We start from the raw sequence: 14,046 nt of genomic DNA, 5'->3' as shown, positions 1-14,046 counted from the left end.
TTAATTGTTCTTGTTATTCATATTCCCAACTATTAGTTCCTAGGTCTTTCCAGTAGTTTTATCTTTTTTTCTCTTTTTATTATTAACTGTAAACTGTAAACTAGACAGAGTTGCCACGCTTTAGGTTAAATTGACCCCACTTTGCTCTTTAGCAAGAAGGTCTTGACTGGCTTTTATATCTTAATTTGATCTGTTTCTTGTCTTCTAGCTCAGTGGCTTCTACTCAGTTGGAAGATAAACTGTCATTTCTGGTTCTCCTATTCTCATTCTGTTCTGGTTGGGAAGGGTGGTGAGGGCTGGGATGGTGATATGCCCATCATGGCTGTTATATGACCTTTTTAATATTTTCTCTGGAAGAATGATTCTGATTCAGCATCTTCTTTCCTTTAAGTCATGATGCCATTTTGCATTTAGTCAATTTATCAGAAACTAAAAATGTTGCAAATCCCCATATGTGTGAGTTTCACTATGCTTTTTATTTCCCTGTAAAGTATGGTAAGGTATAAATGAGTTTATGAAAAATAGAAAACAATAATTCTGAGTTTAGTTTTGGATCTTGGGTTGCCTGGGCATACTCACTAGCTAAGTATTTTTCACATACTAGCCATGAAGTATGCATGATTCATATCCATATCTTAGCAAAATTGTAAACCACTATACTATCTAGTACTTAGGTCTTTTTGTACTCTAGGATTTGGGGACTCTTAAGATTATTTTATTCTGGAAAAAAAGGTATAGAAGAAAAACAGCAAAAATACACCTTCAGTGCCTTATCTTAGCTATGGTCACTGTTATATTGTTAAGTATTATAAATTTGTATTATGGTTTTTTTTTTTTGAGATGGAGTCTCACTCACATTGTGCAGGTTGGAGTGCAGTGGCATGATCTCAGCTCACTGCAACCTCCACCTCCTGGGTTCAAGTGATTCTCCTTCCTCAGCCTCCCAAGTAGCTGGGAGTACAGGTGTGCGCCACCATGCCTGGATAATTTTTGTATTTTTAGTACAGACGAGGTTTTGCCATGTTGGCCAGGCTGGTCTTGAACTCCTGACCTCAGGTGATCCACCCGCCTCAGCCTCCCAAAGTGCTAGGGTTACAGGTGTGAGCCACCGCACCCAGCCTGTATTATGGTTTTTAAAAACGTCCTCTCTTCTTTTCTTCAGATAAAAATGATAGAAAGACCCAAACTTGCTGCTGTCTGTGGACATTATGATTATTATTATGCTCAACTTGATATGCTGAGGAGGAGAGCCCACAAACCAAGTTATCACCCTATTCCTCAAGAAAATACTGGCGTTGAGGATTATGGTCAGGAAACGAGGCATGGTCCATCCCCAAGTCAATGGTAATATTGTGGTCTAGCTTAAGCTTTGGTTAATCTAAAAATATCTTTATATATTAACATTTATTATTCTGAAATCCAAATTCTCCTAACACAAATAATCCAAGAAGAACTTTCCAAATCTTCATTTTAAACACATAGTTCCCTTGACCTTTTTCTTTTGTTTGCTTTTGTAGACAGTCTCACTCTGATGCCTAGGCTAGAGTGCGGTGGCGCAATCTCAGCTCACTGCAACCTCTGCCTTCTGAGTTCAAGCGATTCTTGTGCCTCGGCCTCTCCAGTAGCTGGGACTACAGGCGTGCACCACCATGCCCAACTGATTTTTATATTTTTAGTAAAGACAGGGTTTCACCATGTTGGCCAACCTGATCTTGAACTCCTGACCTCAGGTGATCTGCCCGCCTCAGCCTCCCAAAGTGCTGGGATTACAGGCATGAGCCACCATGCCTGGCCATGTTAGTCCCTTCTTTCTATGTCAGCCCTATACCTGCTCGTTAGTTGGTTCTTCAAATTCTCAGGTACCCTCTCACCAGGCAGCCACTGACCTCATGTGATCCACCTGCCTTGGCCTCCTAAAGTGCTGGGACTACAGGCAAGAGCCACTATTCCCAGCCTTTCTTTCTTTTTTTTTTGTTAGAAAGATTTTGTGTTTATTTCCATCAGAATGTCATATATGTTACACAAATCAAATCTGTTGACATCTCAAGCTTATAACAATTACATGTTCTTATAAATTACGTGGGAATTACATGTACTGTGAGAAGTGTTGTAATTATGATGTAATGTATACTATAATTTAGCCTACAGAAGTAACAAAGTCTTGTAATTAAATAAAGCAATAAATGTGTTGATAGATTATCACAATTGATAAGTAATTGATAAATTATCTTCTTTTTCCTGTAACCCTTCTTCATCTCAAGTCTGATCTAGCTTATTTTCTTATTCATAGAGCTGCTTAACTGTAGGCACAGACCCATACCCTTGCTCTTTTAATATTCTTTCTTCCTCCTACTAAATTCCACTATATGGCAGGTGAAAAAATAGTTGTGTATATTTCATTTCTCAAAGAGGTTACTAATATGAATCAATAATTGAATCATTAAAATCAAATGATCATTTGAGACATTTTGAGAAATAAGATATATTTCATTCGGCATTTATGTTCTAGGGATTTTCAAAATATGGACATATTAGAAAGAAAATAGTATTCTTAAATTGGTCTTATGGTAGATTTTCAAAAAATTTACTCCATAATAGATTTCTGCAGATCTACAATATTTTCAAATTTTTTTCACACTGATGTCGACATTCCTATGTCCAGAATAATTGACACCTAACAGAGGCCTGAAGACTTAAGTCTAAGAGTTCTATTTTAAAAATGTTTTGTCATCAACTTTTTTTGTTCAGGGTTAAGAATTTGTTACTTTGGCGACTCTGATTGTTTATTGTTGAAATTTTGGATGAATTATGAAAAACACAAGATACTATGGGATGGCAATCTCATTAATAGTGAAAATGAGACAAGCAAGAATGATAAGAGAATAATTTCTTCAGAAACATATAACGGGAAAAGCATATGTTTTATCTTTAAAGATATTGGGCACTGTTGTGGTTTTTATCGATCTTCATAACACATTTTTAATTATCTCCACAATTATCAAAAGTTATGTCTTCTGTCCGTTCAAATTGTAATATCCATATTGGACTCAATTAGTGAGGGACATAGATTTTACAGAGGAACTGGAGCAGCCACAAAACTCCCTTTCTCTTTTCTCAACCACTGGGAAAATATATCTTCCACTCTTTGTCTAGATTTGAGAGCTGTCAAGCTATCAATTATTTTGACCACATGTGATTTTATCTCCCAAGCTCTCACATGAAACAGTAGGAAGGGTCCTTCTCTTTCCTGGATGCCCCTTTGATGCCTGGTAACCCCTCCTCTTTGTATACTCCCTCATCCCCAGCTTTCTGTCTGCTGGAGGTCCAATTACAGGCCATGGGATGGAGGAAAAGGATTTTTTTTTTTTGAGACAGAGTCTCGCTCTGTCGCCCAGGCTGGAGTGCAGTGACGCGATCTTGGCTCACTGCAAGCTCCGCCCCCTGGGTTCACACCATTCTCCTGCCTCAGTCTCCAGAGTAGCTGGGACTACAGGCGCCTGCCACCACACCTGGCTAATTTTTTTGTATTTTTAGAAGAGACAGGGTTTCACTGTGTCAGCCAGGAGGGTCTCAATCTCCTGACCTTGTGATCCACCCGCCTCGGCCTCCCAAAGTGCTGGGATTACAGGCATGAGCCACCGTGCCCGGCCGAGGAAGAGGAATTTGTATAGGATTTGGGGCGTGGAGAGGGAATAGGTAGACAGAGAGATAGAGAATGTCTTTTGGACAGCCCCTGGGTGTTGCAATCCTTTTTCTCATGAAGATATTGATACATGTGCCAGTTAGGCTTATGAGACAGATGAGTGCTACAATTTACCCTCATTGGATTCAAGAACTATCTGTGTGTCAGGCACTTCACAGCCCTAATCTCTTCTAATCCTCGTATCAATTCCTGTGAAATGGTACCATGCCCACTTTACAGCTGAGGAACTAAGACTCAAAGACTTTAGCTTGTCATTTCATCCTATTTCTAAATCCCTGATTATTAACTTGCCTCTTTGTAAATTGGGGATGCTTATCATGATGTTCCTTCCTAAAGGAGTTATTTCTGAAATTACAGTTCTGTCTTTGGAGCCTTAGAAGTTACTCGTATTCCAAAAAACTTATGGTCTGAAATGCGGTTTTTATTTAGCAACCAATAATTACAGAAATGTTTTACAGGAAATTCTGCCAAAAAAAAGATAGATACATAAAATGTGAGTATAAACTTGAAAATTGTTTGACTGGAATTGACTAAAATTGTGCTGGAAAAATACCTTAAACATTTGGAGAGACAGCTAAACCATTATTTCCTTCCTCATTAAGCATTTATGTGCGGAGATAAAGGGATGGATGGAGGGACACATTCTGCTCTCAGGGAGCTCAGTATGTGGTGCAGGAAACAGATATGCAGCCATTCTTTTTTTTCTTTTCTTTTCTTTTTTTTTTTTTGAGATGGAGTCTCACTCTGTCACTCAGGCTGGAGTGCAGTGGTGCGATTTTGGCTTACTGCAACCTCTGCCTCCCTGCTCAGCCTCCCCAGTAGCTGGGATTACAGGTGCCCACCACCACGCCCCACTAATTTTTTTTAGCAGAGACGGGGTTTCACCATGTTGGCCAGGCTGATCTCGAACTCCTGACCTCGTGATCCACCCACCTCGGCCTCCCAAAGTGCTGGGGTTACAGGTGTGAGCCACCACATCTAGCCGCTATTGTTAAATCAGGAGCGACAACCTGTACATTAGACACCTACACAAAGCATGAGAACTTCTGGGTGTGGGTCTGTTTTCCTCCCCACAACATATTATAGAGAATGGAAGGACTGAATCTTGTCCTGAAGAAAAATCACTGGATAAGAATATTTTTCTGTTTAATCCTCTCCTGTATCCCCACTTGTTACTCTTTATCCTTTTTTCCTTTTGATTCCAAAATTTTCTTTTCCAATGTAAAGATTCTGTAACTGTGAACTACTTCTTGAACTTGGAACTTCAAGCCACTGGTGAATTGTGAATCTCATTACTAAACTGAAAATTACTTGTCAAATTGGTGCCTAAGATTCGTTCAAGTTTCTACTTAAGCTGAACATTCTTATTTTCTAAGGCCTGCTGAGTACCTTCAGAGAAAATTTGAAGCTCAACAATATAAGTTGAAAGTGGAGAAGCAATTGGTAAGTAAAATACCAAATATGGGAAGCAATTAGGAATTTCCTAATAGTTTTTCTGTTCACAGATTTTCAAGTCAAAGTTCATTCCACCAGAAGGTCAAGAATACTCTCTACTAGTCCCCAGTTTTTTTTGTTTTTGTTGTTGTTGTTGTTGTTGTTGTTGTTGTTTTCTGAGACAGAGTCTCGCTCTGTCACCAGGCTGGAGTGCAGTGGTGTGATCTTGGCTCACTGCAACCTCTGCCTCCCAGGTTCAAGCAATTCTCCTTCCCCAGCCTCCTGAGTAGCTGGGATTACAGGCGCCCACCACCACGCCCAGCTAACTTCTATATTTTTAGTAGAGACAGGGTTTCACCATGTTGTCCAGGCTGGTCTCGAACTCCTGATCTCGGGTGATCCACCCACCTAGGCCTCCCAAAGTGCTGGGGTTACAGATGTGAGCCACTGCACCTGGCCCGAGTCCCCAGTTTTTAATAGCTAAAGAAAATAATGGGAACAGGCTTGAATCAGAGTCTTAGCAGTCCGGTTTCTTCCTTGGCTCTATCTCTTCTGTGGGACCTTGGACAGTTCATTTAGCCTATCTAAGCCTTAATTTCCTTTTCTATAAATGACAATTTTTAGAGTAGATGAGCTTCAAATTTCCTTGCAGTGCTGTAGTGCTTTGGTTCTATTTTGTTAAAGATTCTGCTGCACATTAAAAAAAGTGACAAGGGGCCAGGTGCGGTGGCTCATGCCTGTAATCCCAGCACTTTGGGAGGCCAAGGTGGGCGGATCATAAGACCAGGAATTCGAGATGAGCCTGACCAACATGGTGAAAGCCTGTCTCTACTAAAAATACAAAAATTAGCCAGGCATGATGGTGCACACCTGTAATCCCAGCTACTCGGGAGGCTGAGGCAGGAGAATTACTTGAACCCAGGAGGAGGAGGTTGCAGTGAGCCGAGATCACGCTACTGCACTCCAGCCTGGGCAACAGAATGAGACTCTGTCTCAAAAAAAACAAAAAAACCAAAAAACAACAACAAAAAAGTGATTAGGCCAGATATTATGGCTCATGCCTGTAATCCCAGCACTTTGGGAGGCTGAGGTGGGTGGATCGCTTGAGCCCAGGAGTTCGAGACTAGCCTAGGCAACATAATGAGACCTTATCTCTACAAAAAAAAAAACAAAAATTACCCAGGTGTTGTGGTGTGTGCCTGTAGTCCCAGCTACTGAGGGGGCTGAGGCCGGAGGATTGCTTAAGCTTGGGAGGCAAAGGTTACAGTGAGCTAAGATTGCGCCACTGTACTCCAGCCTGGGTGACAGAGTGAGACTCTGTCTTAAAAAAAAAAAAAAAAAGAAAGGCTGGGCTTGATGGCTCATGCCTGTAATCCCAGCATTTTGGGAGGCCAAGGCGGGCAGATCACGAGGTCAGGAGATTGAGACCATCCTGGCTAACACAGTGAAACCCCGTCTCTACTGAAAATACAAAAAATTAGCCGGGTGTGGTGGCGGGCGCCTGTAGTCCCAGCTACTCGGAAGGCTGAGACAGGACAATTGCTTGAGCCTAGGAGTTGGAGGCTGTAGTGAGCCAAGATCATGCCGCTGTACTCCAGCCTGGGTGACAGAGTGAGACGCTCTCAAACAGAAAAAAATATATATTTTTTAATGCTTTATAATTAAGAAAATTCTACTACTTACCACAAAAAAAACTCCCAAATACTGAGTTTGCTTAGTGATATAATTCTTATTTATAGGAAAAAGTCAAGGTCAAATCAGAAGATGTTTCCGAAATCAAAGTATGCATTATAAATTATTTCATTCAATAAATAGGGTCTTCGTCCATCTTCTGCCGAGCCAAATTACAACCAGAGACAAGAGCTAAGAAGTAATGGAGAAGAGCCTAGATTCCAGGAGCTGCCATTTAGGAAAAACGAAATGAAGGAACAGGTTAAAAACTGTTTAATTCCAGGGCTACCCTTGTATTTCTTTGTATTACTGTCTTTTGTACTGTAATAGGGAGTTACTTCTATTTCCTACAGTGCCCCTGAATATGTCAACACCATGCTGAGTGTTATAGGGGAAACAGAGTTAGGTATTTCACTTTCTCAGATAATGCGATATGGCTAAGTTCATAAAGCTTTTCGCCTTGAGATTCATAGAGTAACCGTCCATCAGTAACAGGTTTGGGATTTGTATTAGTTTCCTGGGCTGCTGTAACAGAGTTCAACAAACTAGGTGGCTTAACACAATAGAAATGTATTGTCTCACAATTCTGGGAGAGTGGAAATAGAAAATCAAGGTGTCAGCAGGACCAAGTGCCCTCTGAAACCTGTAGGGGAATCCTTCCTTGCCTCTTCCTAGCTTCTGGTGCATCACTGGCAATCTTTGGCATTTCTTTACTTGCAGTCGCATCACTGCATTCTCTGCCTTCATCACATGCTGTTCTTCCTGTGTGTCCCTGTCTTCACATGGCCATCTTCTTGCAAGGACATCAGTCATATTGAACTAAGGGCCCACCGGTATGATCTCATCTTAAGTAGTCTCATCTGCAGCGACCCTGTTTTCAAATGGGGTCACATTCTAAGGCACTGGGGGTTAGGACTTCAACATATCTCTTTTTGGGGAGGAACAAAGTTCAGTGCATAAAAGGGTTATATATAAAAGTGGGATTTATAAAGTAAGTGTACATCATGAACACATTTGGGTTATATATAAAATTGAGCTCTGTAGCTAAAGCCACTGTCTCACAGGGAGTGAAGTACTGCAGCCAAAACATAAGGCAGATTATCATCTTTAGGAGCAACATATTTTTCTAACCTTATTTTATATTACACACTTTTAAAATTGTAGGCTGCAGAAAGATTATTTTTGTTATGGTGTTCATAAACATTTAAAGTTTCTGGATTGGGTTTGCTTTCCAGGAATATTGGAAGCAGTTAGAGGAAATACGCCAACAGTACCACAATGACATGAAAGAAATTAGAAAGAAGATGGGGAGAGAACCAGAGGTAAATTCATTCTTCTAGGGGAAACATTGTTCTATCGATTTAGAGCTAACTAAATTGAGCTGGTATTAAAAGTAATGATTTCCTTATAGAAAAGATAAAGTTTTATCATTGAGATAATCATGTAGACTTCTTTTTTAATAGGAAAGCTGTCAGACCTCATTGGAGCTTCAGTTTATTATGGTTTATGAGAGACTACACAAGATAATAAGGATATCTGAGATTCTCAGGAATGGCTATTATTAAAAGTACTTATTGATTGTTTCCTTCATGAATCACTCAATACAAATTTACTGAGTGGCAACTTTAGACCAGAGCTGGATTAGATGCAGAAAGTCAAAAATGAGTGTAAGTTCATGCCCAGAAGGTGGGAAAAAAACAAACCCAACACACTAGCATTTTTTCAACTCTATGCAGGGTAAGGTTCTAAAGGCTATTTAAGGCAAAATCTGAGTGCAGTTGAACTGATTCTTAAAAATCTCTTAAAGGCGCCACATTGGAAATTCATCCTTCCATCTCCCAAGAAGGTCTCTAGAGTTGGCACAGATCACTGCTTCTTCAAAAGAGCTTCACATGAAATAGCCAGCCTGTGTTTGGAAAACATGTTGTAAGAAAGACACATGGCTATTGAAACACTAGGAACACACTCAGTGCCCTGGAATGCTCTCCTAGGAGAAGCTTGCAGGCACTGAGACAGCTGTCTCCCATCCCACATGCACTTGGCCACACACTCATTGAGTAGAGCTACCATGCTGCTGAAATTGATCTCTCTCTCTCTTTCTCCCACCGCAGTGCATACAGATAAATTCATATAAGTCAAATGAATGTATGGTGCAATTCAGTTGTGTTTGCCAGGCCATGAACTAGAGCTTTCACATACTGTATTAGTCTGCTTTCATACTGCTAATAAAGACATACCCAAGACTGGGTAATTGAAAAAGAGGTATAATAGACGCACAGTTTCACATGGCTGGGGAGGCCTCACAATCATGGCAGAAGGCAAAGGAGGAGCAAAGTCATGCCTTACATGAAGGCAGGCAAGAGAGCTTGTGTAGGGGAACTCCCATTTACAAAACCATCAGATCTTGTGAGACTTACTCACTACCATTAAAATAGTATGGGAGAAACCACCCCGATGATTCAGTTATCTCCACCTGGCCCCACCCTTGACAAATGGGGATTATTACAATTCAAGGTGAGATTTGGGTGGGGATACAGAGCCAAACCATATCACATTCATACTTTCTTTTATTTACCCCTGTACAGAGAAGTTAAGTAGCTCATCCAAAGTTACGTAGCTATTACAAGGCAGACGAAATATTTAAATATCTGACTCTAGGCTGGGCACGGTAGCTCATGCCTGTAATCCCAGCAATTTGAAAGGCTGAGGTGGGAGGATTGCTTGAGCCTAGGAGTTTGAGACCAGCCTGGGCAACATAGGGAAACCCTAGCTCTAAACACACACACACACACACACACACACACACACACACACACACACACACACACACACACACACACACTCTCTCTCTCTCTCTCTCTCTCTTTAAATTAACCGGGCATGGTGGTTTGCACCTGTAGTCCTAGCTACTTGGGAGGCTAAAGCAGAAGGATTGCTTGAGCTAGGAGCTAAAGGCTGCAGTGAGCCATGATTGTGCCACTGTACCCCAGCCTGGGATACAGAGCAAGACTCGGTCTCAAAAAAATAAAGTAAAATAAAATGAAAATCTGACTCTAAAACCCCTACTCATGTTCATGCCTGTAATCCTAGCATTTTGGGAGGCCAAGGCAGAAGGATCGCTTGAGCCCAGGAGTTTGAGACCGGCCTGGGCAACATAATGAGACTCCATATGTACAAAAAATTTTAAAAATTAGTGGGTCATGGTGGCAAATGCTTGTAGTCCCAGCTGCTCAGGATGCTGAGGTGGGAGGCTGAGGTTGAAGCTGCTGTGAACTGTGATTTTTCCACTGCACTCCAGCCTGGGCAACAGAGGGAGGCCCTGTCCCAAAAAATAAAAAAATACAATTATAACCACTATTCTTTCTGGCATATGCAGTTCTACTTATAAATGGTTGGAATGACGAGACACATGTATAAAACAATCATAGAGTAAGCCCTGTAGGTGCACAGGAGCCAAGATGAGCAGAATGAGCAGGAAGTGGGTTTTTATGGAAGAAGTGGGTGGGGCCTAAAGAATGGAATTTGGAGAGGCAGAGTTAAAGGAGGAGAGTGGGCATTCTGAAAGAACCATGCAAAGGTTGGGACAGAGGACTGTGTGTGCTGGGAGGGGCAGCCTGGAGGTTGTGCTCTCTGGAGCAGAGGCCTGGCTCATGGGCAGCCTGGAGCCATCATCAGCCTTATGTCTAAGGCTGATCTGGGATGGGCAGCCTGAGCCCTGCAAAAATGGATAGCAGACATTGGTCAGGCGCGGTAGCTCATGCCTGTAATCCCAGCACTTTGGGAGGCTGAGGTGGGCGGCTCACGAGGTCGGGAGATCGAGATCATCCTGGCTAACACAGTGAAACCCCGTCTCTACTAAAAAGAAAAAATTAGCCAGGTGTGGTGGTGCGTGCCTATAGTCCCAGCTACTTGGGAGGCTGAGGCAGGAGAATGGCATGAACTCAGGAGGCGGAGCTTGCAGTGAGCCAAGATCGCACCACTGCACTCCAGCCTGGGTGACAGAGTGAGACTCCATCTCAAAAAAAAAAAAGGTGGATATCAGACATTTCTACAGAGACTATGGAGGAAGGATTTGGGAAATACTGAAGCTGTGGCGGGGAAAAGGAGCTATAAAAAGGGTTCTGTCCAGCCATTTCATCATTGATCGCGCATCAGCCAAGTAGCCTTCAGAGCTCACTCAGAACCAATCTTGTTGACTGTGTATAATTTGTGTTAAAGGAGAACTCAAAAATAAGTCATAAAACCTATTTGGTGAAGAAGAGTAACCTGCCTGTCCATCAAGATGCATCTGAGGGAGAAGCACCTGTGCAGGTAATGATGGCTATGATCAGATGTGTGTGCTTGCAGTGTGTGTGCTCTACCCCGAGTGGCTCTTACCCTTCTCTGTGCAGCAGAACCACGTAGGGAACTTTTTTTTTTTTTCTATGAGACGGAGTCTCACTCTGTCGCCAGGTTGGAGTGCAGTCGTGCGATCTTGGCTCACTGCAGTCTCTGCCTCCTGGGTTCAAGTGATTTCCTGCTTCAGGCTCCCGAGTAGCTGGGACTACAGGCATGCGCCACCATGCCCAGCTAATTTTTGTATTTTTAGTAGAGACAGGATTTCACCATGTTGGCCAGGATGGTCTTTATCTCTTGACCTCGTGATCCACCAGCCTCGGCCTCCTAAAATGCTGGGATTATAGGCATGAGCCACCGCCTTTTTACCAGAACTTTCAAAAACTCAGATGCCTCTCTCTGCCCCAGATGGTCTGGGATGAGGCCCAGGCATTCTGTCTGCAGAAGCTTGCTGGGTGATTTAGTAAGCAGCCAAGTTTGAGAACTGCTGCTATTTAGTATAAGAACGTTCCACTCTCTGGAGGGTCTAAGTCAGTGTATCAGACACATTGGTCAGGAAATCTGAGTCAAGTTCTCTTCCATTTCAACCTTATGTTTTTGGTGGAGGTAAGAGCCTGGGCAGAGTTGAAATAACAAGTAAATCTCAAGAGAGTTTTTTTCCCTTCTGAGAAAAGATAATGCAATTATAATACAAGATGAATCTGTTGATTTCAACCAATTCTGAGAATTATTAAACCTGTGAAATGACCTGATAAACAATGCTTTTATGATTACATAAAATAATTACATAAAATGTTTTACTTTCCAAGGAGTTATATTTATTTTGCGAATAAGAAGCCCAAGTGTGCTTTTATTTTTGCTTAGTAAGAAGATTCTCAATGATTTGGCCCATACTAAGAATTATTATTATCTTTTTTTTTTAGATGGAATTTTGCTCTTGTTGCCCAGGCTGGAGTGCAATGGCACGATCTTAGCTCACCGCAACCTCCGCCTCCCAGGTTCAAGCGATTCTCCTGCCTCAGCCTCCTGAGTAGCTGGAATTATAGGCGCCTGCCACCGCGCCCAGCTAATTTTTGTATTTTAGTAGAGACAGGGTCTCACCATGTTGGCCAGGCTGGTCTTGAACTCCTGACCTCGGGTGATCCACCTGCCTCAGCCTCCCAAAGTGCTGGGATTATAGGCATGAGCCACCCCGCCTGAGCGAATTATTATTATCTTTATAATTAGAGTAATTCTCTGTGTTTTAAATTATATTTATTATTAGAGCTTGGTCCAGAGTCAACTAGAAATGGAAAATCCTCAAGGTATTATAAACTTGTCATTTAAAGGTGCCAGTAGGATCACAGTCACATTCCATGAAAACACGGCTCAGATGTTACAGACATGTTTTTCTCTCACATTTTTTAACCTGGTTAGAGTAAATCCAGTGCCTTAAAGTTTTTAATAAGTCAGATAATTAAAAATAAACCACTGGAAGAACACAAACAAATGATGGTACCTTGCCTCAAAAAGTTCGTATCAGGAATTGGGTGAATAAAATTTTGTATATTTTATGCAAGAGGAGTAACTTTGAAAGAAAACACACCAAAATGCCAATGGTGGTAATTGGTGGTATCTGGATTGGTGTGAGTAGGAATGATTATTGTCTCTCTACTTTTTAGATTTTTTATAAGAAGGTTACAGAACTTTTACTACAAATATGTATAATAAAGTATCCGTTCCTTAGTTCTGTCAGCACTCTAATCAATATCTTCAAACAAAAAAGCCATCTGAAAGACAGAAATGGTGGCACGAGACTATAGTTCCAGCTATTTAGGAGGCCGAGGATCCCTTGAGCTCAGGAGTTTGAGACCAGCCTTGGTAATATAGTGAGACCCCGTCTCTAAAAAAAAAGAAAAGGCATCTGATATTTCCTGAAGGCTCCTCCAGAGCAATCCAGCAGCAGATACCTTTGCAAACTTTTGTAAAGGAAATAATTATCACTTAATTTGTCTAATTTTTGGATTCAGGTTTTAATTATCTTTTTTGAAGGGAATATGCAGCTATATAATAAGACACTTTAAAAAAGTCTCTACTTGTAGAGTTATCTTTCCAAAATACTGATTTGAACATTATTTCTCTACACGACAATCAATGGCGACTGCCATTTTTCTTAGCATGGCATGCTAGACTTTTGTGAGTTGTTCCTAACAGAATGTTCCAGCCTCATTGCTCACATTTCCCCCAAACATACCCAAAGCTCTAAACGTCTCAGATTACTTTTTAAAGCCCTACTTATTTAAAAAGACATCTTCCTTTTAACCTCCAGGCTTTTGTAAAATGCTTATTTCTCTACTGAAATATCCCTTCCCTCTCTTCTCTTCTTGCAGAACACATCTATCAGACCTCCTGGTGAAGTTTCTAGCACAGCTTTTTTCTCTTTCTCCCTTAGAATTAATAACTGCCTCATCTGTATTTCCACAGCATTTCCAAGTACTTCATACACCAGCCTGTGTCGGTTTGAAGCATTATTAGCTATTTGCCCTGCAAACTTGGGAAGGGTTTTTCTGCCTTGCAGTAGTATGAAGTCTGAAATCAGGACTATGACTTATCTATCTTACTTATATTTGTGAAGTTGATTGTCTGATTTGCTTGGATAGTCTGGTCATCTGAATTGTACAATAAGTGCTCCATTACTTTACTTTCCTTAAAATACAGCGATCTCAGATTCCAACCCCAATCTACTCCAGTGGGTGGGACATTCAACCTTAGTGTGCTGTCAAGCTCTCCAGGGTCATGTCATCTGAAAGGCCCTCTTGGCCCTGTGAAGACTGATTAACTGTGTAGCCATGGAGTCTGGGATCTTGAGGCAGGAACTCTAGGCTGGTGTGCAGTCTCTTGCTCACTACTCCAATGTACTGCCA

General features: G+C 41.5%; 1 protein-coding gene across 4 annotated transcripts in view; it reads left to right on the top strand.

Annotated features, from left to right (window-relative positions):
• NEK5 (NIMA related kinase 5) overlaps nt 1–14,046 on the top strand; it is a 93,753-nt gene that overhangs the window by 38,138 nt on the left and 41,569 nt on the right. For all 4 annotated transcript variants that reach the window (XM_055096810.2, XM_034936747.3, XM_034936746.3 and 1 more), the window contains 5 exons: nt 1,163–1,344; nt 5,080–5,146; nt 6,953–7,069; nt 8,044–8,130; nt 11,027–11,119. In XM_055096810.2, coding sequence (XP_054952785.2) covers nt 1,163–1,344; nt 5,080–5,146; nt 6,953–7,069; nt 8,044–8,130; nt 11,027–11,119 — 546 coding nt within the window. The remainder of the gene's footprint in view (nt 1–1,162; nt 1,345–5,079; nt 5,147–6,952; nt 7,070–8,043; nt 8,131–11,026; nt 11,120–14,046) is intronic.

This window comes from Pan paniscus, chromosome 14 (assembly GCF_029289425.2).
Source record: "Pan paniscus chromosome 14, NHGRI_mPanPan1-v2.0_pri, whole genome shotgun sequence".
In the NCBI taxonomy this organism is placed as follows: domain Eukaryota; kingdom Metazoa; phylum Chordata; class Mammalia; order Primates; family Hominidae; genus Pan; species Pan paniscus.
This window is presented reverse-complemented; position numbering and strand designations above follow the sequence as displayed.